At 39.3% G+C, this 27,138-nt stretch overlaps 1 protein-coding gene across 1 annotated transcript in view; it reads left to right on the forward strand.

Annotated features, from left to right (window-relative positions):
• The first annotated feature begins 14,308 nt into the window (after positions 1-14,308).
• Positions 14,309-27,138, forward strand: part of desi2l.L (desumoylating isopeptidase 2 like L homeolog) — a 36,967-nt gene continuing 24,137 nt past the window's right edge. Inside the window, exon 1 of the mRNA XM_018231098.2 lies at positions 14,309-15,487. Within this exon, the coding sequence (XP_018086587.1) occupies positions 15,449-15,487 (39 nt within the window). The 5' untranslated portion in view covers positions 14,309-15,448. The remainder of the gene's footprint in view (positions 15,488-27,138) is intronic.

The raw sequence follows: 27,138 nt of genomic DNA on the forward strand, positions 1-27,138 counted from the left end.
ATGGCACTCTGAGCACTTCGTTTTCCGAAGTTGTCTCACGAGGAAACTTTGGGCGTCTTCAGAAAATGAAGCGCTCCGAGTGCTATCCCGCCGGCTATTTAGATTCTAATCAGCGGGGAGGCAGTTCAGCTAGATTAGTCGCCCGAAGAAGAAGTGGTTTGTCGTTGGGCGACTAATCCCCCCCAGTAGCTTTGTGTGCCCCTGCCCTTAAATTAACTTTTATTATGATGTAGAGCAGGGGTGCCCAAAAGGTAGATTGGGATCTATCAGTAGACCCTTAGCTGGTGATCAGTAGATCTCAAGACACTGTCAACAAACAGCTTGTCTATATCACCCCCCCATTCATGCTTTTCATTCAGATATTTATTACACTAAGGTCACATAAGAAATAGTTGTTTTTTAAATCTAGCAATATACAATTTTGCATAAATCAACAATAAAGTAATATTTTCCATGGAACAGAATGCTAACAATAATTTTATGGACGTACAGTAGATCCTAATAGGCCAACATCACTTAAAGACCTCACATTAGCAAAGTACGGGCACTCCTGATGTAGAGAGTGATATTCTCAGACATTTTGCATTTGATATTCATTATTTTTATTGTGTGGGGGTTTGGAATGTTTAGCTTTTTGTTCACCAGCCCTCCACTTTGGAAACCAAGCAGTGGTGTGCCTGAAGAGAATGGTCTATTAATAGAAGAGGCCTAAATAGAAAAATAGGTAATAAAGTGTAACTTAAGCAAAAAAATTATAGCCTCACAGTGACAGATTTGACCCCCATGTGAAAGTTGCAACGAGTCAGAAGAAGGCACATAGTTCAACAACTGTAAGACAAAATGACCAATTGAAAAGTTGCTAAGAATAGCTTATTCTATAACATATGAAAAGTGTTTTTTTAAAGTGTACTACCCTTTTAACGCTAAGTAACTGACTTGTTCTCCTAAAGAAAATGTACATTTCCTGCAAGTCTGAAGAGACAACATGCCTATCCCAAAACCTAATTACATGGGTGTTTTTGTCCCTTGGACAGAGGCAAACGTCACTGAGGGGGTTATTTATCAAAGCTTGAGTTATGTTTTTCCGGAATAATTCAAGTTTTTCAAGGGTAGTTTCAGAAAAAAAATTACGGGATATGAAAAAAACTTGAATTTTTCGAGATTTATTATCCCCTGAAGTTGCAAAAAGCCTGAATCCGAAAATACTCCAGCTAAAACATGTCAAGGTCATGTAGAAGTCAGTGGCAGAGGTCCCTTGAACCATTCAAAGATGTTTTTATTTTTCTTTATTTCTTTATTTTATTTTTATTGAGTTTTTATAAAACAGCAGCATATTCCCCTGCATTGTGTACATTAAACATGTAGATGACACATACTGATATATAAGGGTTTGGGTCTATTTATCAGCTCTACAAGAGATATACTTTCAGTAGAATGCCTGCCCAACTATATTATTTTCCTGTTCTTTTAGACCTTTTACTCTTTTGGAAGTATAAACTGTCAGAAGCTATACCGTGGCCCTGCTCTGTTTAAACTGCCATTACTGAGATTGCTGATTTGGATTAATTTACGAATAATCCCCCAGTATTTGTGAACCTGAATCCTGCAGCTTGAGTGCCTTTAGAATAATCTTCTGTTTCCTCTACACCCTCAGGCCAGTTGCTACCACATAAGGCATTCAAGGCCAGTATGGGCATGAGAACACGTGATGGTTCTGTTTATAGGCTGATAGGGAAAGGTACTTCATTTCTTGGATTCAATCTAGTCTAGCTTTGCTTTAACAGTTTAACAGTGAGAAGAAAGTACCCATCTCAGATCAGAGTGGCACTATATAGGCATCTCAAGCAGAAGCCCAATAAATAAGCGTTATTATCATCGTAAATGTTTTTCACTTCCATTTAATTGGTCTGTAGTGCATTTAAGGGCAACTAAAACTCATGATCCATCAGTGCCTTATAAAAAGAATAAAAACGAAATCAAGAATAGGCAGAACACTTTTTAAATATAAGCTTTTGTCGAGTGTATGACCTTTAGTATGTTATAGTGTATCTAATTCTAAGCAACTTTTCAATTGGGTTTTCGTTATTTTTTATAGCTTTTTTTTTTTTAATTATTTGTCTTTTTCGTCTGGTTGCTAGGAGCCATGGCAACCAAATTTCTGCACTGAAAAAAATAAATAAAACCAAATTGCAAATTGTCTCAGAACGTCACTCTCTATGAACAATCCCTTTAATGGAGTTTAGTGTTCCGTTAGCTGTTATAATTGCAATACTGCTGGAGAATCAATGTAGGAGGAGAGGGGGGAATCCTTTAACCCACTGGTTTTCCTCTTTGTATACTGAATAGGCACTGCAAAATTTAATTCTTGTTATAGCCCCGAAATTTTGTATGCCTCTAAACTGTTTATGTATATAGAAACAGTAATTAATTACACACGTTGACCTAATTGTTGTTACCATAATAAATACGAGGCCCTGGTGAAAAAAATAGCTGCTCATCGAATTTGGTTCTTTAACTACTCAGTGCTGCCTGCCATAATCGTGAGTACAGAAAGGAATTCAGACAGAGGGTGGTTTAAATTTAAATCGTCCTCTTCTATTGCAGAAACAGGGAGATAGAATTAATATGTGCACTGTGTGATCAAATGAAACACTATAATATAAGCTAGCTTTTATTTTTTTTCCTGTAATCAGTGGTGTTTTACGTTGGCCATAGCTTTGCCCAATATATTTTGCAGTAGAAAATAATATTTTATTTTAATATCTATAACAATTCGTACAACTTTCAATATGTCCAAAGAGAGGTCCTAGGTAAGTTGCGGTATCATAATGTGAACCTAGAATGAGCAGATAGTAAATATTAAACATGGAGATATAGGTGAGATAAAGGCACGTGGGGCGCATTGTCAGAAGGGCATTTTGGTCAAAGTTATTTGTCTTTATGTTTTGCTTCTTAATGAAGATGCCAAGTTCTGTTTCTGCTTGCCTCTTCTGCATGGTTAGGACCTGCTGGCCTAGTGCACTGTGCATTCCAGAGAATACAGTTTCCATCCTTTTTCTATAACCCTGCTTGGCTTTAGCCCCACTAAAGCTGCTTTAAATCTCAGTGCATTGGCTTCTATCTAAGGTTTGAAATGAACACATCAATTACTCATGCCCCACCTTCTGGCTGCTAATTAACTATCTCTCTGCAAATAAATGAATTATGATAGCGCATCTGGATTACTGTTGCGACAGGGTTACTGGATCCCATATATCACCAAAAAAACCCACAAAATAATCCTGGAAATTTGGCCAGATTAGTCTGAATGCAGAAGGGAACCTGCACTGCCATTATTCACTGGCCTAGGAGGCAGCTGGTACTTTTAGTGGTTATAGTACTGCATTGCTCTTTGTCCAACGACACTTCTGAAGAATACAAGCTGCTAACAGTTAAAGGGAAAGCACAGATTACATGCCTTTGCTTTGTACAATTGCACATGCGATGTATGTTCTTCTTATGATTTGTCATTTGCATACGAAACAGTGCTTTGATGAAGGGGAGTAAATGCCAATGGATCTAACCTTTTGTTGTCTCTGCTTTGTTGGTGTGTTGACAGTTGTAGTTGCTGCAGGTTGGACACTAAATATGGGGACTATTTATCAAGCTGTGTAAGTGGAGTAAAACATTACCAGTGATGTTGCTCATAGCAAACAAAAGCAGTGAACTGGTTAATAACTGTTGAAATCTAAATGCTGATTGGTTGCTCTGGGCAACATCACTGGTAATGCTTCATTCCACTTTTTACACAACTTGATAAATAGGATCCTAAGGGGCCCATTAATCCTGTGAAAAACATCACCGGTGATTCTGCAAATAATACTGTCTTTGCTTTTGTTTTGTCTGTTGAAATCTAATTGCTGATTGGTTGTTTTACACAACATGACAGATAGGACCCTAAAAGTGTCTGGGCAAAGGGAGCCTTTAATTACATAACCACCTAAGTGTGGTTAATCCGAATAGAAATACCTTCCCAACAAAAAGATTTGTAAGCAGCTCCACTGCAATAAAAGATATTTGTGTTTACCAGTTTCCCAACAGAAGCATCAAACCTGTCCCACTGCATACATGTCTCCAAATTTTTGTTTTGATCTCTGGCCATTCAAATGATCGGGTTGAGCCTTTTGATCACGTTTAAGTAAGTAAATAATTGATGTTTCCCCTTGGTGCTGCTCAAAAAAAAAAAAAAGTATTCTGCAGCTTCTGCCCAAATCTTGACAGCTCAGCATAATGTGTGGAAAAAAAGAAAAAAAAGTAACTTTCATAGCAGCATGGTACATTTTCTTGATTTTACCAATTTTACGGACTACCCAGCCTGATAATTTTCTTTACACTCTATGCTCAAAATATTATAAGACTATTAAAGGGATTAGAGTACTGTCTCTGTGCAAACTGAATTTTGACATTTCTCGGGTATTGAAGGGTGATATATGTTTATTACATGGTTGAGGTATTGTGAGTACTGTTTACTTTCTACAACAATGTTATGTTTAATGTCCCTTTACTGATTATTAAGCATGACTTAATGAATGTGAATTGAGGCTATGCATTAGCACCCCCAACTTACTGTATATATTGTACGTATGGCAATATGGAGAGGAGATCTCAGAAATGAAATAAACAACATGCCAAATCTGCTGGACTTTTCTCTTGGATTTTCTGATTTCATGAGACGGCTAGAGGCCAGTTTGTATTGTCATTACCAGTGGGGCTACAATGGAGTCTCAGGAGCCAAGGAGATACATTTTATTTATTCCAGCTCTCTTTTTTTCCAATGAATCTCTCACCTCAAAGCTTTAGTTATGGATTTCCTTGTTCCTCTGTGTTCTTAAATGTCCCTTCTTCCAGTGTCAGTGGATTTCACTTGCACAGCCCTTAGGAGGGACAGATTTTTAGACAAATTATTGCATTGGGCATCAGCTTTTACGCTGTTTGCAAAATATAGATACAGGGATTTTGGGAAAAAAAGTCTGCTGCCAGAGGGGCAGAGATAGGCTGGCAGCCCATTATCTATGCAACATATGCCTTAAACTAGTATTTCACTTAATCTGGTTGCCAGACTCTGAACATTTAATGTTCCTCCATCATTGTAAAGATATATAGAATTCAGTTTATGGTCTAGCTCACTGGTCCCAAAGCAGTGTTTTGTGAGGAACCTTTAGGCTTACACTCTGCTTTGAAGTTTCTCCAAATGGCCTTGAAGCCTCCAATTACTTAACTTGGTTTGACCCCCCCAACAAAAAGGGACTATACTCATCCAGCCCAATCCTTGAGGCAATGAAAGTATGAGGCCTGGTGAACCAAACCCAACAAATCCGTAAGGTGTCACCATGATGTTTAAGATCCAGTTACGTAGCCTGGTACAATGTTTAAGATCCAGTCAAAGGGGACCCGCCACCCAAAAAAAATGATTCAAAAACCTATTTTATCACATCAGTCAAGCAAAATTAACTTTAATTACACAATATAAATTATTTGAATCTTGTTTCCGTCAGTCTGGGAATTCATAATTATAGCAAGCAGGCAGGAGCCATTTTGTGGGCAGTGTTATTAAGACAAGCCTTGTATCATCTCAGAATCTTGTTTGTGCACCAGAATGGAATCCATCCCCATGCCCTGGTTACACAATTAAACAGTGAAGAGAACAGGGGAATGTGTGAAGAGCAGTGACATCTAGGAAGTGCTGAATGGAAAGTGAAAGTAATTGTCTGTCCCACCTCTATGCCTAAAACATAGAGGAGGGGCAGACAGTATCTGATTGACAGCTGAGATTGTTAAATGATCTTACAACAGCTATGAATGCTTTAATAAAAAAATAGAAGTTGGATTTCATGTTTAAATTGAAAAAGACTTATTATACAGATTTTTGTGGCTGGGTGACAGGTCCCCTTTAAGTGGCCTGGCTACAATGGATAATGCTAAATAAAAGGAGATTCACTTAACTCTAAACTAATTCTTGGCTTAAGGTATGGCATTATACATCACTCAGTAGTAGCAACTGCCTGCTCCCATAGGCAAGTTCACTTTGGTATAATTAGGGCACACATGATGGTTGCTGATATGGTGGGAAAATTTGTTGTCTTTGATTTGTACAGGGTTGCCGCACAACACAATCAGTTAACAAACAAATTAAGGCATGGAGTGGGACTCACAAAAGAGGTTTTAACTGGATACTCCTGAGTAAGTAGTGCAGAGCTAATGGGTGACTTCTACCTTGGCATAAATTAATGCATTTCTGTGAATTCCCCTATAGTTAAAAAAAAAAAAACTATTCGGCATAATTCTGAAACCCCATTATTAATCCACATGTGTCTGATACTGATGTTTAGTGCAGTTATACAGAGTGGTTCCATGGATGTGAAGGTAAATAAAAGTTCTTCATTTGACCTCCGTAGGAGATCATCCATTTTGCAAGATGTAATGAATCTGAAACTAAGTGACTATAAAGGATGTTTGCAACCACAACTTGGGAATTTGAGCCAACCTTTATAAATCACAAGCAACTGGAACATCTGCTTTTAACGCTTAAAGCTCGAGAAAACTAGATAGGCAGAGGGCTTGTATTTTAACGCTATCATTTTATGATAAATTCATTATTGTGTCTCCAGATTTAGATGATCTGCAATCCTTATCCTAAGACCTTAGTGTAACGTCCAACTACCTGTTATTCATGCATTTAATTACTGTTATTTGAACGTTCTCACTTTCCTCTGAATTCTCCTGGTGGCACTCGTCCAGCTCTAGCCCTTGTCTGACCTACTTAAGAAACTTAAAAAGGCAGCTGACCAAATCTATAGCGAAAAGCTTAGGAAGATTTTAGAGACCTTACATGCAACTACCTTAAAGCACATTTTATTTTATGCTACAGTTTTTTCATGTTCCAGTTCTTCAAATAAATGAAAGCTATCCTTCTACTGACACACCATTCTAATATTCACATAACATTTATATGTGTGCTGTAAGTTGCTTCTAGCAAGGTTGTAACATTTTATACTTCTATATGTTTCTAATTGAAGACGGTGTCATTTTATGGAAAAAAATGGGACATTAAGCTTCCCAAGAAAACACTGTTGGAGCACAGGACCAAGATAAAAAATGTTTTACCCAAGGAAGTACTAGGGGGCTTCTGACTAATGGGCTTTCCAAATAATACAGAGAAGTCTGTTACATCAGGTTGAATCCATTAGATAATAAACATGGGCGCATGCACACACACTCTCACACTCTCCTGTTGTGGATGTTATTTTTAAATTGACTGTATATCAGCTGTACATAGATGTTGGAAATGGAAAGTATATCTTGGTGGATGCACTAAGGCACTGAAAGGAACCTAATGTATATAGAAATACTGGGGATGTTTTGTATGTATCTCCTTCACTGTCTGAAGGTCAGGGGGGGGGCATAAATCACATTAATCACAATGTTTAATAAGCCATGAGTCACAAGAAACATAATTGGTGTGTACATGCCTAGTTCTACTTATATGTAGCATTTCTAGTGCACAGGCCCATGATCATTATGGTGTCTTAATCAATTATATCTGCAGCAGGGAATCATATCAACATAGCTCTTCATCAAGGATGATGGCTTCTGCTCAGGAAAGCTTTGAGAAGTCATCCATCAATAGTAGAAAATTGTGTTACCAAAGGAATATTTTAGAACAGTGGTTTCACTTGTGTCTTGGGTTGCATTTGCAATCACGTATTCAGACCAAAGTGGATTTGGAGATGGATTCATTGATGTGGCCACCTGCCTACTGGCTCCACTTACTGCAGGTTGGGTGATCATGGTGACTGACTTGTTCAACAAAGGGGCATGTTGTACCTTTAAAAATAAATCCCATAAATGACAGCCATAGTTAATAAAATCTATTAATCTAAATAAATCAAATGAACTCTTTATGTCTTACTTTGGAGGCAAGAAAAAAATTAAGTGAATAAGTTGAAGTTCCATAGAGACCTTTATTCCAAAATCCCTTAACACAACAGCTGTTTTAATTCATCCTACATTTGAGTCACTCTGTATCCCCTGGGCTATCAATAGCATACAGGCACTGCTGTCATTTAATGATAAATTCCCGCAGGTGTCTCAGCAGGTAAAACTACAGAGCCCGGGGGGCGGGGATGCCTGTGCCTGGGAGACTATATCTCTGTATAACAGCTGGTAGAACTACAGAGACATCCAGGGGACATGAATGGAAGATTATTTCTCTGTATGGCAGCAGGTAGAACTTCAGACACAGCCTAGGAACCATGTATAAAGAGAAATGCCTTGAAGTCAATGGCAAGGTGAAGTAGAATATACCCTACCTTGTTAGAGAAGCTCCAATATGCTACAACTGTTCTTCATAGAACATAGCTAATTTCTTCCAAATTCTACTCCCAGACAACTTCTTTGGTTGGTGTGGACATTAATATCTGCATTTATTTCCCCCTAATGATTATACATCCCTGCCCCAGTGGAGCTTACAGTCTATGATTCGTTTCACATTCAGACTCCGGGGTCAGTTTTATAAGGAACCAAATAAACTGCCTATATGTTTTTCGAGTAAAAGTAACAAGAATTACATTCAAACTAACTAGGGATGCACCGAATCCAGGATTCGGTTTAGGATTCGGCCAAATCCTTCTGCCTGGCCGAACCGAATCCTAATTGCATATGCCAATTAGGGACAGGGAGGGACATTGCGTGACTTTTTGTCACAAAACAAGGAAGTAAAAAATGTTTTCCCCTTCCCACCACTAATTTGCATATGCAAATTAGGATTCGGATTTGGTTCGGTATTCAGCCGAATCTTTAGCAGAGGATTAGGGGTTCGGCTGAATCCAAAATAGTGGATTCGGTGCATCCCTAAAACTAACTGTATCCTGGTAAGGTTAATTGTGTAGTCCTGTATTTTTCCTAAAGGAATCCGTGATGTCAAAGTTAACCTAATTTCAAGTCTTCCCCCCTCTATCTCCTGGCAGCAAGCTAAGTAAGAGTCTTGGAGTCTTCCTTGTAGGACTATTGTGTTCGAGGTGTTTGAATACAACTTTTACTCAGCTCTATGATGTTCTCCAATTCAAAAGAGCTCCCCCTGGTGGTAAGGGGTGGCAAATCTTTGTGTCGCTGAAGATGAGTCAGGAAGCATATCCACAAGGGTAACCCACAATGCAATTGTCTACTGGAGCTCTTTTAGTTAACATGCCTGCTCCAAATGCAACCCTAAAATATTTATTCTATAGGGCTTGGAAGAAGAACAACTTATTTAAATAACTGTATTATCACTTCCATACTTTCAGCTTATTGGAAGTGATAATACAGTTATTTAACAGCTTATTTGTATTTCTGTTATGTTATCATCTACTGCTCTTGTTTCCTATTGCTCAAACAGGCACATATAATATTTCCCCTTTCCATTAGCAAATTAAAATAATTATTTTTATACTGTTATTTCCTACAATTATTCTTGCACGTTTCTCCCCATAATATCCTCTAGTTTATGGGCCTGTTATTCTAATCCAACCTAGTTTTATAGCAGATACAGCAGATGAAGGAAGTAAAGTAAGATTGGGGAAAGGGAGGAGCTCATTTTGTTTTGCAAAGAGAAGATAGTTCAAGGAGCACATGAGTATAGGCAGTAAAAAAAATAGTTTTATTTATCTTTTAAAAACAGTCATAGATATAAAATGAAAGGGAAACCATGCTTGACAAGTTTCTTAGCTTCTAGCCACTTCAGAATTCTATTATTTCTGGTCGGTTAAAACTATCTGTTATTTAAGTATTCATTCTGGGGGTATACTTTTCCTATAATACTCTGAATACAAAATTCTCCCCATATAGAGTGAATATCAATATGGGTAACTGGCTTGAGCAACAAGGCAATGTCACAAACAGGATTAAAAGGAGGGGCTGACCAATAGGCATCAGTAGCAACAAGGTTGCGTTTACTATTTTACTTTAGAGAGACACCAGAGAAAGACAAAAGATGAATGTTAAATAATCATTTGAATTAAACAATTATGTTAAACAATTACAAAGTTCCTAATATACATATCTACGACATGCTAGTAGATTTTTATGTACAATCTTCTAGCAACAAACTACTGAATTTTCACCACTTTCTCTGAATTTCTTTCAAAGTAACTTGCCATTTCTCATGTGCTAATGGATAAAAGCAATGTGAGAGCACTGGGGTTAGGGAACAATAAGCTCCTGTGAGTAATTTGCTGCCATGTCCAAGAACAGTGTAGGTGGGAGATGGCAATGAAAGAAACAGAATAATTAGTCAGTTTCTTTCACGGCTAAACATGTATCTGGCATAATGCCTTTATTATTAACAGTCCATAATGTTATGGAAACAAGAAAGCAAATGTCAGGCATCCATTGTGCTAATCTGTGTTCAGCCTGATTTCCCAGTAATGATTTCCACGTCTGTCCTGTGTGTATATTTTACACTTATAAGCACAGAGGTTTGGGAAATTTGCAAATAATGTATAGCACATAATGCACTCCCTATTTAATTTATGAGGATGTTACCAGCACTTTACAAGGTGCCTCAAAAACTCGTCAGTGTTCGCTTTAAGAGCACAATATCCATTTATATAATTGGCCTGAGTCTGAGTGCAGGAGAGGTAATAGCAGACTGATGGAGGGGCTTTGCATAGATTTTACATTTCTGGCTTTCTCTTTGATTTATGCTGTATTTTACAGGTGACGTGGGGCAGTGAGATCAATGAAAAGCAGCATTGTAGGCAGAATTGTGTTTTTTGTGTTTGGCGAGGCTAATAATTTCCTACACACATTCCTTCATACTATCCCACGTCCAGTTTAATGTATAATGCCCCAGAACACAAGCCAGGATAACAAATTCCATGTATTAAGTCCAGCAAACACAAGGTTTAGGATAAATATAGTGTTCATTCCATGTATAATGCCCCCCAGAGCACATCTGAATAAATATAATGCCAATTTCATGCATAATATCCCAAGTATACATTGTAGGATACATGCATTGCTGTTCTATATATATCAGCTCCAAGAATACAGTTTCATGTATAATATTGTACCTCCAGGAACACTATTTATGTACAATACCTCCAGTTACACATAACAGGATAAATAAGGTGCCAATTCCATGTGAAATCTCCTTGTCCTGGGTCTTGCAAGAAAATTGTTGGCATTCGTTTAGGGATGCTTAGCCTATGAGCAGCATAGAAAGGGCCACTGCACTGTGAGGGCTTTGGGCAGGATTAAATACATTTCTACTTACCCCTGCTGCCCTCATGTGAGCCCTGCTACATTCTTCTTATGGTCGGTCACGGATGTTCTTTCCTCTGGTGTGGACACAAAGGGGCAAATTCACTAACCGTCGAAAATTCACCAGCTCTGGCTTCGCGCACATGGCAACACTTCGACAGGCGTAAATTCGTCTGGACAATGCTAATTCACTAAAGATCCAAAGTTGTGCACAGGGTACCGAACGCTGGCGAAATTACGCCAGCGAAATTACGCTCAGCAGTTAGAAGTTACACTAGTGTTGGCTAATTTGCATACGGCGTGCAGTTAACATACAGTGGTCGTATATGCTGCAGCAAATACATTACACTACACAAGGCCAGGGAACCTTAATAAAATTAAATAAAGTTGCTATAATGCCGTACACATGAGCCCAGTGTATAGTTTATGTGCCATATGTTAGCAAATGTAGGGGGAAGGAGGGTACCCCAAAAAAATGTATGATCTTTTTCAGTCTTTCACCCTTTAAATAATAAAAAATGCCAGCGTTTTTTGGGACTTTGAAACATTTTCAACTTTTTTTTGAGGAACTCCTACCTACTCTATTGCACTTCACCTGGTCTGAGGTGGCGAAGGCAAGTCTGGCGATAGAGGTAACGGTCAGTAAAATCAAAAGCTTTGCCTGCCATTAGAGTGCAAAGTTGCGCCAGAGTCTATCTTCTTGGCGAAATTATGCCAGCAAATTACACCAGATACCGGCATCGTGCCAAAATGACATCACGCTGGTGAATTTTCGCCATTGTTAGCCACTTTGCCCTTTAGTAAATTTCCCCCCAAAGAGAGGTTCAGAGGATTTGCAGAAGAGTCACACAGGGCACTAAGTTGAGTTGGAGGAGCTTTCACAGACCATACTGTAAATATAAAATACTGCAATGTACAGTGAGGGTCAGGTTTGTGTTCTTCTGCACCTGCCAATGCATTATTTATACTATCTGGTATAACCCAGTATTAGGCCTTTAGTCTTTAAAAAATGTTATTTCCAGAAGTCTCCATGGACTGCAATGAGTTATGAGTAAGATTAACAATGATATAAGTTTCATCGCTGAACTGACTCAGCCCCAGTGTTACTACAAGGCAGGCACAATGAATAATAGTGTTCCGAAGTGGAGACATTTCTGACCCCAATCATTTTTTACATTGACACCCTCCCCATATTCCTAACACTTCCCTATTGGAAAGTGTCAAATGATGTGGCAAGTACTATTTTTCAAGTTCTAACTAGCGAATAGAAACAAACGAACTGGGTTCCAATAAAGTGTCCTTCAAAAAACAGTGCTGCCTCTTAGCATTCTGGTTACAGAAACAACTGAAATGCTTCTGTGCAGTTGGCCTTTTAAAAGCACTGAGTTCCATCACTAGGGTACTGGGTACATGAAGTATTTTGACCAGCATTGTTTTCTGATGGCAGCTGCAGTCAAAACACCCCATGTGCCATTAGCCTAAAGATGGCCATACACGCACCAATATTATCATACAAAACTAATTTTCTTATGATATTTGGTGCATGTGTATGGTGGCAGACGAGTCGACTGATATCTGCAGAAGACTCGGATATTGGTCGGCTCAGGTGGAATTTTCGATCGGGGGCCTTTGAAGGCACACAAACATTGGCCAAGTGCTGAATCGACAGACACAGGAAGAATTCTATTGTTTCTACCTGTATATCTGAAGATTCAGATCTACACGTATGTTTTGTAATGAACTATTTTTCTTGGAAAGATCGTAATTGTTACGTCTATGGCCACCTTTAGAACACTGATAACCCAGCCAGGCACACCCATTATGCAAAAAACCTTCCCAATATACAACAAACCCTCGCCCACTCTCTTGAAAGCCCCTTTCACAACCTGCAATTTTTTTTCTCTTGGGGGCCCCTGGCTCCAGTATGCTTTCTATCCCCTTAAAGTGGCCCTGTCTACCTTACTTATCTACCTAGTGTTCCACAGTATAGTTTGTTCTTAGTTCTCAATCCCAAAGTCCAAGTGGCCACTGCTCTATCATTGTGCTGGCAGTGCATAGGGCTACAGTATGGCACCTTGTGTACAGCTGCCCTGTGCAACAAAGGTTTTGCCCTTCCATGCCATATCTTACCCTGCTCAGATTGTGCATTGATCAGCTATTGTACCTGCACATCTTCACTTGGCACTTTTGTGTCAGCTACTGCTGAGCTTAGGATACAGATGGTGGCAGGAGAGCGAGACTGGTAGGAAGGGTAATTGTGATATCTATTTGCTAGAGGTATAGGATTGCTGATGCAGCTGTGGTGCTGGACAGCAGGAGCACCAGGAGGGGGAGCTAGAGTGCAGGGTGGGGTCATAGGAAGCTGCTGATTTATACCAGAAATGCACAGCAACTCAACTTCTAGCAGCTCAAGTTTATAGATGTCCTTTAAAATCTTTAGGATTTTTTAGTATAATTAAGAAACAATATTAATATTCATTGGAACTGTACCATAAATTTAGGAACAGTTAGTGATAATTCATAGGGGATTTTTGTATAAATACAGGTATCCTTTATCCGGAAACCCGTTATCCAGAACTTACGGAAAGGCTGTCTCCCATTTTATCCAAATAATCCAAATGATAAAAAATAATTAACTTTTTCTTAGTTATTATAAAATAGGACCTAGAACTTGATCCAAACTAAGATATAATTAATCCTTACTGGCAGTTAAACCAGCCTACTGGGTTTATTTACTGTTTACATGATTTTCTAGTCGATTTAAGATCCAAATGACTGGAAAATCCGTTATCCGGAAAACCCCAGGTCCCAAGCATTCTGGATAACAGGTCCCATATCTGTATTCTGAAATATTCCATCAGATGGATGTGCAGCTGCCATTTCTGATGCTTACTGGCACCTCAGGGCATCCTGTGCTGAAAATAAGCCTTCAGACATAGAGATGCTTTTCTTGCAAAATTAGCAAATTTTTTTATTTCACCAAAATCTCTTATTTGATTAATGGAATAGTTTTCCCTTAAATATTCTAGCTGTGATGTTGATTAGTAGCATTGCTTAAATGAAGTCAGTTGATGTATTGCATTTCCCACAATTTACCTCTAGCAGATGATTATTTAATTGCAGTATGCCATGAAAGGGTTAATGAGGCGAGGGGTATCAGAATGCCAAGAAGCAGGTTTACACAGGGGGATTCCATGTGCCGGTTGTACTTTGGGGGGGGGGGGCTCTGGGCTGTTCCATGAATGGTTAGCATGCAGCGTTGGTGATGGAGCCTCGGTCCCCGGGGGGCTGTGGATTCTGTATGATGTAACTTGCTCCCTGCAGCTCATTCACATCTGCTTGGTAGCAGTAGGCATGGAGCCAAAACTCCACCCCCTATTTAGATGAGGTCATCCTGTCCCTATTTTTTTTCCCTTCCAGATACTACACAGTTTGCACTGAATGAGCAGCCGCCTCATATCTATTCCACAAGCTGAGTCTGTTGGCAGACCTTTACACCAGGCTATTTCCCTGTGGATCTTGCTGATTCCTTCAGCATCTTGTCACACTGAAGCCTCATTACTGTTATCCAGCACGCAGCATCAGGACCACAACTCCTTCCGACTATCAGCATCAGCATCTCTTGTGTTTATCCAGTATCTCCCAGTGCAATCTGTGTAGTACAGATCAACTAGCGGCAGCTGGACGAGGAGCCTGTAGAGGAAAAACAGCCCAGGATTATGCTCAGCAGCATGTGCAGTAAGTGGACTGTAACCAGCCAGAGGAAGGGGCATGTTTGGGGATGCTGAGCTGACCTTACATTCAGTAAAGGTCATTGGTGTGCTAGGAGCAGATGTGTTGCAGGGCATTTTCTACATTGGCACCGCCTGAACTCATGATATTAAACTTGCCTCTGGATCAGGACTGCATCATGTACTGTGGAGCGTAGCGGTCGCTCCTCAGGATTTGCTGGAAACTCTGCTTGAATTGCCCTCGTCTCCAGATTTCCCCCATGAGCCGCAGTGTGAGACAGAAACAGATTTGCTGGGCAAGTTTAGGCAGTCAGAACCCCAAACCTGTTTGACTGGAGACTGTAGAATGAAAACAGACCTGCAGACATCAACCAATTGCAGCATTGACCACAAGGGATCTCTACGCCTGGAGGAGCCAGAAGGAGCCGCTCACATTCACAATGGCCAATGAACCAGTGATACTAAATGTCTATGACATGGTAAGTCCTGGCTGCTGATGGGGTTCATCACACCCAAACAGCCTAAAAGCAATGATAATGCTATTGTTGTTGCATGGCATCACTTCTGGTGTAACATTCTGCTGGCATGGTTGGTGCTAGTTTCCTACCAAATGTTTATGGCAGAGCTTTTTTACACAACCTTAATCAGTATTGGGGGGTGAAGGTAGTGTTAAAAGTCATCTGGCAAAACAAGGAGAATATTATACTTACCAAAGCAGCCGTCAAAGGGGGTGGAGTTTACAGTAAATGGGTGTGTGCGTTTGAGGTCAGGGACTAGAGGCATAACAGGGTTTGACTGGGGTTATGAAACAAATGATAGAGCCATTTAATACACAAGAGCCATGAATATTTAATACAATATATCCTTATAAATGGTTCTTAGAGATGTCATCAGTTATAATCAGTTCTTAGTGATGTCATTTGTGTCATATGACTCACTGAAACTTGTGCATGAATAAAAAATAACGTACCACTGTTATAAAATATGACCTGGGCAGACATATTTTACAATTGTGCCTATATCATCCCCTATATAATGCATAAGAGCCTTAAACAATCTGTAAAATATATTTTTATATATGCTGCTTAGTGATGTCATCTGTTACAAACAAGGCTTAATGATGTCACTTGGTACATGTAACTTGTTGAAATTTCTGTATTATAAGAAACACTATACTCCATATATATAAGAAATTAGATGTTCGAGTTCTATGGTCATGGAACTGGTTGGTGACTTCTAATATCCTTATATTTTACAATGGCAGACATTATTCCTTATATCAGTGGCTACTTCTGAGATCAGAAGAAGGTGATTATAATGTAAAGGTGTGGCTACGCTGCTTAATGTTGTGAACAATTCAATCCTTATTTTTCCACTCTTGGGAGTGGAATGCTTGCGAAATAAACCCAATAGGCTGGTTTTGCTTCCGATAAGGATTAATTATATCTTAGTTTGGATCAAGTAAAATGTACTGTTTTATTATTACAGAAAAAAAGGAAATTTTTTAAAAAATTTGGATTATTTGGATACCATACCCGTTAGAGGGCTCAAATGTGTTTCCCCAAGGCTGCCAGTGTTGTATTCATGGGAGAACCATATCTTTGCTACTCATTCTTGTCTGGATCTTACAGTGCATTAGGAAGCTGTTACTGTGAATGTTTTAACAATTTGTAATACATACTTTAAAATGTTTCTAACAACAAAGGCTTATTTTTTCTGAACTTCTGTAAGTAAAGACCTTATGGTGCCTCATGGGAAATGTAGTCATTATTAGAGCAGGGATCCCCAACCTTTTTTAACCCATGAGCAACATGCAGATGTAAAAGGAGTTTGGGAGCAACACATGAATGAATAATGGTCCTGGTGGTGCTAAATAAGGTCTGTAATTAGCCATTTGGTAGCCCCTATGTGTACTGGCAGCATACAGGAGACTGTTTGGCAGTACACCTTGTTTTTATACAACCAAAACTTGCCTCCAAGCCAGAAATTCAAGAATAAACACCTTCTTTGATGCCACTGGGAGCAAAATCCAAGGGGTTGGAGAGCAACACGTTGCTCACAAGCTACTGGTTGGGGATCACTGGTCTAGAGCAAGAGTGTGCAGCATCACTGACTGTTGCTTGAGCTGTTATGATGAAGCCATCACAGTGCATTATAAGTCCCCATACTGTATATAGGCTGACTTGATAGCTGACTTGGTGGGGACAAAAGTTGTAGCTTGTGTGAGAATTAGGATTTTAAGCAGCAGCGTATTTAAACAGGTGGACCTCACCCAAACAATGTATTTTGCATAGTAAAATAAATCGTCATTTTAAGACAATATAGATTCATGACAAATTTCCGATGGTTTTAAAGTTATTACAGAAACTCTCTGGGGCCAATTCACTATGCGCCGAAGCACCTAACGCTAGCGTCAATTTGCTAGCGTTGGTCATTTTCGTTACTTCGCAAATTCACTAACGAACGCTGGCGTAAATTCGCTAGTGTTACTTCGCACCCTTACGCCTGGCGAATTTGGGCAACGGACGTAACTACGCAAATTCACTAACACGCGCATTGTACTGAACGCTACCTTTTACGCCAGACTTCCTTCGCCACCTCAGACCAGGCGAAGCGCAATAGAGTAGATAGGGATTGCTTCAAAAAAAGTTAAAATTTTTTCTAAATCCCAAAAAACGCTGGTGTTTTTTCTATATTATGGGTGATAGGCTGAAAAAGATCGAAAAATCTTTTGGGGCTCCCCTCATTCCCCCCTACATTTCCTAACTCATGGCAATTTAACTACACAGTGGGCACACATTTTATTTGATGTTTTGAAGGTTTCCCAGGCATTTGTAGTGATTGTACGTATTCCTCCATTGAAATTTGAATTTGGCGCCGTATGCAAATTAACCATCGCTAGCGTAACTACGCTTCGCTTAGCGAATCAACGCTAGCACAACTTCGCAACCTTACGCTACCCCTGAGCGCAACTTCGGATTTTAGTGAATTTGCGGAGCGCTGGCGAAACTACGCCTGGCGAAGTGTGACGAAGTGCGGCGAAGTGCGGCGAAGTTACGCCTGGCGCAACTACGAATCTTAGTGAATTTGCCCCAGATATCTGTGTTTGGGTTCTTACTCCTGAAAAGATGTAGCAGAAGTTTCCTGGAGAAGAACTAGTTCAACTAGTTTACTGAAATGTGAGGCTAATATTGCCAGTGTACTTAGGGCCAAAACAAGGGGAAGGCAGAACAGACATGAGCCTCTGGCACAACTGGGGCGATAAAATTGGAGGCAGAGCAGCAAATTGATTGAAACTGCCACGAAGAGGCAATTTATGTTAAGGTGGAACAACCATCCCTAAATATTGCCAGAGGGGTGTTGTGACATCACGTCAGCCACATACATGCAATTTAACAAAAACAAATTTTGAGTCCACAGGAAAATATTTGCCTTTGTCTCCCTGTAGACCTTACCGTATTGTTTTGTAGGGTAGGCACTCAAAGAGCAGTCCTCCAGGCAGTAGTAGTAAAAAAACAGGTCTTTTTATCGAGGTACACAATCACAGCGTTACGCGGTTCGTGTTCTCACAACACTATGGAGCAGATTTACTAAGCTCGAGTGAAGAATTCGAATGTAAAAAAATTCGAATTTCAAAGTATTTTGGGTAGTTCGACCATCGAATTGGTCAAATTGGATCGAATTTGATCGAATCGAATGATTCGAAGTAAAAATCGTTCGACTATTCAACCATTTGATAGTCGAAGTACTGTGTCTTTAAAAAATACTTTGACTTCATACTTCGCCATTTTAAACCTACTGAGGTGTAATGTTAGCCTATGGGGACCTTCCCCAGCACTTTTCTAACATTTTTTTGGTTGAATAAAAATCCTTTGATCGATCGCTTCGATTTGAAGGATTTTATCGTTTATCGAACGATTTTTACTTCGATCGTTCGAGAGAGAGAGAACGGACAAATGTTGGGTGCCGCAAGTTCTTTTAAGACGCTGTTTATATAAATGTACCAGAATGAATTGAATGTATGATTCCCACAAGGGCAGTAGTTATCATTAATAAAAGGAATGAGCAGCAAACACAGATGAATCAAAAGTGGTCTCACTACGTTTTTCTGTTTTGTTTTCATTCCATCCCTGCACTCTGCTCTGTGCAATTATATTCCTTGATCTATTTTGTATTCTATTGATTATTCCAAAAGTGCATCTAATGTTGACTTCGAAACACCTACCCAAGCACAGGATTTGGGTGTAAAATCCCTTTAGATTGTAAGCTCTTTTTGCACCTTTTGTACTGGTATTGGTTGTGATGTATGTAACTCCATATGTTCTATGTATATAATTCATGTGATTTAGTTGTATAATCACATTTACTTTACAGCGATGCGAAATATGTTGGCGCTATATAAATAATAATAATAATAAAATGAACCTCCAGTTCCTAGTCTAGTTATCACATTTTCTTTTCTTGGTCTCCATGAAGAGTGGCCATTGCTGCTACCTGCTGATTATAATTATACGTTACTAGCAGTATTTACCCACTAAATCTCCTACAGCACGTGTGCTTGTCCTACACTCAGATAATATTGTATATCCAATAACTTATAAAGCTAGGACTTTATCTACTCAGCATTTTTTTCCACCCATGAATGTGGAAAGTGGTTACAGAAATAACATAAAAAATTCATATTGAATGTTACATCAGTTTCACTGCAATTTTGTGTGATCCTTATCTTCCCCTATAAGAAATACACATTTCCCTGAAAGGATGTATTATGTAGCTAACACTTTCAAATAAGTGATAAATAATTGAGCCCAGAGCAGAACAGGGAGACAAAGCATTTGCGTGCGCCGAGCCTTAGGCTGACATTGATTTCATTTTTATCTCATTTATGTGCTCTGGAATCAATAGAAATAATATTTGTGTGGCGGAATTATTACATTGTTTGAAGGTTTGAAGTTTTTACTTAGAAGAAGAGCCCATGTGCTGGGTACAGGAATTACAACCATGTGTCTTAGCATCATGACACTTATGACATTCTGAGAAGCCTTAATTTATTGGCATTGCCATGCTTTTTTTCCTATATACTCACACTCCACAAATTTGGTGCTGCGGAGAAAAGGTTAATAATATACAACTTTTACAGCACTGATATGAATTTGGGGGGCAAAGACAGATGGGAATGTCGACTGGTATGAGTTATAATATCTATAATATAATAATATATTATATTATCTATAATATAATATATATATAAATGACAGTCAGAGCGATGGCACACAAGGAGATTTCATGGGTCTGAGCAAGCACATTTTTTATTAGTCCAAAGAGGGAGGGCTAAAAGACCAAACAACGGTTTTCATTGGCTCACGCACCTGTCAAATCACATATTTGGATATAACTCAACAAAGAAAGTGCAACACAGCAGGCCCCTCACGTGTTGTTGGTTAAACCCCACCCAACCCCCCAAAAAAATGCCCCGCTGTGGCCACACAGATTGCCCACTCCAAAGGCTGCGGCTGGTAAAATGAGCATACTAATGCAGAGGCAGATTTGTCTCTTTATAGACACATGAGTAGATCGTGTATCCCAACAGAGAATCTATAAGGGAATCACACAGAGCTGTCCTACATTTTAAGTGGAAATGATAAAGCCATGCATATTTGCAATTAAATAAATACAAGTGAATGATTTGCAAGGCAGGAGGTAAATTAGGAAATCAATCATTCATGTTAAGGCAATGGGTATCAGACTCAGAGGGCAGATCTAGAATTCTAGAATCACAAGAATACAAACTCTGGTTTAAATAGACGGTAGTTACTGATCACTGTAACTTGGCAGTGAAATGCTTTCAGATTATTAGGGTAGATAAAATATGCTAAGAAAGTAGGCCTTTGTCATATTGTATGACACAAGCTACAGACTTGCTATAGCTACAGATATAATCTGGTTAAGGTTTTTGTTCGGCAGCTGTTTAGTTTGGTATTCAGCAGTTATCTGGTTGCTAGGGTCTTATTTACCCTATAATAAAGGGGTAAAAAGGGAGGGAAAAAGGGGAAAATGTCCAGTATTGTAAACTTGTGAACAGTAAGGTACACTTACCAATATTACCAGGGGGTCCAGGTGCTCAACCCCCCAGACCATCACCTTGGGGAGGTAATGTCATACATTTTCGATTCAATTGTAGGCTGACACAAAAATCAGACTTCACTCTAAAGTAATTTATTAAACAAAAAGGAACATCTCAGGGGGTGGCCTTGTGCATTTCGTGCCTTATGGGCACTTAAAGGGTATTCTGTACAACCAGTGATATTTAGATGGGAACACACCAATCAGAGAAGTGTTTTGGAAAGGTTAATACATATGCGATTAGATTGCCCAGGAGAAACATAGTACACATAGAATCAACATGTTAAAACTTAAAAATACATATTTTTGCAGAAAAAAGATATTTTTTACACCACAGAGAGATTCTTTTTGCGAAATAATTGTAAATGTTATAGTTTTACGGTTAAGGTGATAGTTTTAGTATTTTTCAGATTACTTTAAATACTTTTTACCCTAGCAACTAGGCAGTGGTTTGAATCAGAGACTGGAATATGAACAGGTAAGGCACTGAATAGAAAGATATGTAATAAAAAGTACCAATAACAACAGGCTGCCATTTGAAAGCTAGAATGAGGAAGAAGAGAAAGACAAAGAATCATGCAGATTAATTGCAAAGTTGCTAGGCATAGGATATTCTATAACATACTAAATGTTTAATTAAAGGTAAACTACCCCTTTCAATGGTCACCCTGGTTCCTAGATTTGTATGCATTTGTGCCATAGACAATTGGAAGATCTCACCGTCTTTTATAACTCTGATAACTCCTGGAGCAGTTATTTGTTTGTGTCTATTATGCATTAAGCAAGAGAGGGTGCCAATGCAAGTTCCACCAAGCCTGTAAATGTCATTGGCCAAAAAATGAATAACATGTTATGTTTTAGGTAGCCGAGGATTAACAGAGTAGAGTATAACAGTGCTTTTATTAGCAGAGTCATGCAGGCATTACACAACAGTAACTTTCACTTTTAAACTGACAGGAAGTATGCACAGTATAAGTCTGAGCACAGTGACATCTACAGGCCATCTTTATAAACACCCCATATTCCCCCTATAGTAGGAAATAATTTGGTCAAATGTAATAAACAACAACAATGCATCTTAAAGCAATAATATACATTATTCACATCACATAGTCCTGGGTCCATGCAGGTAGTTTTCTGATTCTCTCAGTTCGCCTTATAAGTTCACTTTCTTCAGGCCTATTGCAGTTGACATCAGGAGTAGGAAAATGTCCTTCATCAAATGGAGCTTCTCCAAAGTCATATCTAACAGGAGCAAGATGACTTGCATTCCATATGCGTCCATCAGACAGTTCATATGTTTATGGTCCTCGCTGGCGTCTCACTTCAAGTGGTGTAGTAAATTTAGATTGTCCTTGTTTCAGTATTCCTGGTTTCTTAATTCTGACTAAATATCCAGGCTGAATGTACACTTCTTTTGCACCACGTTTTCTGTCAGTATAAGCCTTGCATTTGGCTTGTTGACATTTCACAATCTCAGCAGTAGATGGTTTTGTAGACACAGTATTTTGTGGAAGTTTGATGTCTGCAACATGTAACTTAGTGCGCATCTGTCTGCCATGTAATAATCCAGCAGGAGATGATTGGGTTGTTGCATGGCGCGTTGCTCTGTAGTTATATAGGAACTCTGTTGTAAATACTTTCCAGATTTCCAGTAAGATTTGCTGTCTGTAGTGCTTATTTCAGACTTCTGTTGAATCGATTTCTCCATTTGCTTGTGGGTAATACACTGAAGATTTCCTATGCACAATATTCCTCTCTCTCAGAAAGGATTTAAACTCATATGAGACAAACTGTGGTCCGTTGTCTGATATTAACTCCTTTGGATTACCTTCTCTGCTGAAGACTGTAGACAGAAATGTTATTACTGTAGCTGTTTATATGAGAAACAAATGCAATTTTAGGCCATTTACTGTAATAGTCTATCAAGGTTATAGCAAATCTACATTCTATAGGAGCATCTGTAAAAGGGCCGACAATATTAATAGCAAGTTTTTCCCATGCTGAATCAGGAAATGGTTCTGGTTTTACATCTGGTCTCAACTACTTTGCACAGCCCAGGGAAGTGTTGCTTTGTGGTGGAATTTTAGACACTGGCTGTGCGGCAGGCACTGGTGCTGTAGTAATGAGACCATCAACTAATTGTAGGTTTAATGCAGCAAAGAGATCCCTTCCAAGTATAGCAGTACCCTTATTCACAATGTAAAAGTACGTTTTGCAGTATTTGATTCAAATTGTACAGTCAATGGCAAGCAACCAAGCACAGGGATTGGATCCTTTAAGTAACTGACCAGTTTCAGGGCAGGTGCAACAAGCGGATCTTTTGCAAAGTATTTCAAGAAAAAATCCTTTGGTAGTATAGAAGCAGCTGAACCTGTATCAAGCATCAGGTTAATGGAGTGTCCCTTGTCAGCAGAAGCAGTACTGACACTGACAGTGCATATAAACTTGTCTGGAATAAACGTACCAGCTTTATCCACACTAAGGGGCCGATTCATCAATAGTCGAATATCGAGGGTTAATTAACCCTCGATATTCGACTGGGAACTAAAATCGTTCGACTTCGAATATCGAAGTCGAACGATTTTGCGCAAATCCTGCGATCGAACGATTAAATCCTTCGAATCGACCGATTCGAAGGATTTGAATCCAACGATCGAAGGAAAATCCTTCGATCAAAAAATCACAGGCAAGCCTATGGGGACCTTCCCCATAGGCTAACATTGACTTTGGTAGGTTTTATCTGCCGAAGTAGGTGGTCGAAGTATTTTTTAAAGAGACAGTACTTCGATTATCGAATGGTCGAACGATTTTTACTTCGAATCGTTCGAATCGTTCGAATTCGAACGAATTTAACCAATTCGATGGTCGAAGTACCCAAAAAATACTTCGAAATTCGAAGAATTTTACATTCGAATTCTTCACTCGAATTTTGTAAATCTGCCCCTTAATATTGTGACATTTGTAGTAGTGACTTCATGAACATCTTTACCAGAACTACGGCAGATCTTAGCAAAATGTCCTACTTTTGTGCAGTTGCGGCACCGTTTAGCTTTTGCAGGACATGTGACATGATTTGCAGTGTGTTGTGTTGAACCACAGCGAAAGCAGTATTTTCTGTTTGTATTTGCTGTATGGTTTTGCAGTGTAGGTGAATCGGTATCGGTGAATCCCTTTCCTTACACTGTATTTTGCCTGTGACTGTGCATTATTAGGCCACAGTGTTGAATTCACAATCTGTACATTCCCAGCAGTTCCCTGACTGAGAGTTTTAGCCTCTGCCACTGCTGTTTCAATTTGGCTAGCAACTGTAATAGCCTTAGCAAGGGTTAAATCCTGCTCTAGGAGCAGTCTCTCTCTAATGCGAGGTGAGTTTGTTTTATCATGTAATGCAGGAGACATAGATAATAAGCTATAGTTTACTCTGCCTGTTTGGTTAAATACCTCCCTTGGCATCCAAAACAGGTATTTGATGCCACTTTCAAACGGCAATAAGCGTTCATATGTTTATTGGCTTATACACGATTTGCAGATATAGGCCAGTTGTTTTCTGGATATACTGTATGTCATTTTATTCTAGGTGCAGGTGTGCAGTAATGTTTCTGCCCCAATCCCAAGGCAGTGGTTTTCAGATTTTTTTCGAGTCCCCTTGGCGTTCCAACCTTTGGCCACGGGACCCTTAAATAATAAGATTACAGATATAGATAACTCTTGTTTTATTATTCATTCAGCCATAGCTCCAATAATATATAAGATAGCAAATACGTTTTCACGCCAAATCTTACCCTTCAAGTTGTTCACCTTCCAACACTTTTTTTCAGTTTAGTTGGTTTCATATAGATCACCAGAGATAAAGAATTTTTCCAATTACTTCCTATTTTCTATTTGTGACAGTTTTTCTAATACTGAAGTGTAAAATTTCATTTTTCACTTTCTTATGTTTTTCTAAATCAGCTCTCGGAGGGGGGTCGCCGACTCTGTAACTGTTCTAAATTGATACAGTTAGTTGATACATTTCTTATCTTTCTGCTACTAGAGACAGCTTACAATTACAACTGAAAATTAAATACAAAGTATATTGTCTAAACCCATATAGTCTTAACAGGGCCTAAACCCTGTATCTTTCTATCATAATCTTAATTATACCGCCAGTGAGTTGGCTAGAAGATATTTATGCTGACATAATGTGACGGTCAGCACCCTAAATCCAGAACCAATGCTAAGCACCCTGTTCACAGCTCTTGCTTCTGCCTTTAACAGCTGCCTTTCACCTCGGGAGGAGCCTTCGACTAATCGGATGCCGCAAGGTTTTAATAAGAGAGGTGCCAAGCTAAGGGTTCTGGACGAGCAAAGGGGCACGACGGTAAAGTAAAGTCTTTTGGGCAGAAGGTCTCAGGGTCGGGCCAGGCAGAGTACAAGCGGAGTCAGACAGGCAAGGGTCAAACCAGGAGATCAATCAGAAGTGATGCGGAAATAGAAGAGTCAGTTACCAGGCAGGGTCAGGATTGCAGAAGTCAGGATCGTCAAAACAGGCAGGGGTCACAACAGGTATCAGGTATCAGACAGAATACAGGTTTAGAAGCACCAGGAAATCACTAAAAATGATCCAATAATGGGCAAGAAATCTACACACTGATTTCCCTTTTAAGACGTTTGGATTTTGCGCCATTGAATTTTGCATGCGCCAATAAACAGAGGAGACGCGCGGCGCGCGCGCCCTTAAGCATCGCTCACAAGGAGGATATGTGCAACGTGGCAGGCGTCCCCGTCTAGGAGGCTGCAGGCGTCCCTATCGACCCCCTCCCACTAGACCACTGGGGTGAGTTATTACACATAACCTGGCAAATACCAGATCATGCAGGTTGATGGGTTATGCAAGTGATCTGAATGTTTTCCAGCAGTCAGGATATTCTGCTTAATTCTTCATTAAATGCCCTTCAGTCTCTAGGAGCAAAACTGCTGAAGCAAATCCTATCAGCTTCAATAGGTGTCAAAGGGAAAATAGCACTGGGAACAGGTGTTTCCCAAAATATTTATTGCCTACAGAAGCCATGTTAGTCATCAGTGCAGCACAACATAGCAAGTGGTCTCACAAGGGACAAGGCAGGCTTTTAATAACGAGAGGAAAGGACAATGAGATATAATACTATTCTGAGATTGCACTGCATATACTAGCCCACAGCAACACAACAGAGCATCAACAAATAAAGTGTATATTTCCCTTGAAGTTTACCAGTTCCTTTTCTTTTTGTGCACCAGCAATAAGATCACCCCATAGAATATATAATCCGAACATTGAAATTACATTATCATGTAATGCAGGAGACCTAGATAATAAGCCATAGTTTACTCTGCCTGTTTGGTTAAATATCTCCCTTGGCATCCAAAACAGGTATTTGATGCCACTTTCAAACGGCAATATGCGTTCATATGTTTATTGGCTTATACACGATTTGCAGATATAGGCCAGTTGTTTTCTGGAGATACTGTATGTCATTTTATTCTAGGTGCAGGTGTGCAGTAATGTTGCTGCCCCAATCCCAAGGCAGTGGTTTTCAGATTTTTTTCCAGTCCCCTTGGCGTTCCAACCTTTGGTCACGGGACCCTTAAATAATAAGGTTACAGATATAGATAACTATTGTTTTATTATTCATTCAGCCATAGCTCCAATAATATATAAGATAGCAAATACGTTTTCACCCCAAATCTTACCCTTCAAATTGGGCTTTCGTTATTCATTTATATAATTTTCCCTAAATGTTCTATATCCTTCAGAATGAGCCCCGTGACAATGCTCCAAGTCCCCCCAGGGGGCCAACCCCACAGTTTAGGAGCCACTGTCCTAAGGCATGTTATTATATGATTATCCTCCTACTCTGGTAATCATGTATTTCTATTTTCCAAAAAGTATTAACACATAATTACGTGTAGGCATGTTAAAGGTAATATACCAAACTAGGCTTATAATTTCAAAATGTATTTTTATTAATACACAGGCATAGACTTG

The sequence above is a fragment of the Xenopus laevis genome, chromosome 8L (assembly GCF_017654675.1).
Source record: "Xenopus laevis strain J_2021 chromosome 8L, Xenopus_laevis_v10.1, whole genome shotgun sequence".
Taxonomy (NCBI): domain Eukaryota; kingdom Metazoa; phylum Chordata; class Amphibia; order Anura; family Pipidae; genus Xenopus; species Xenopus laevis.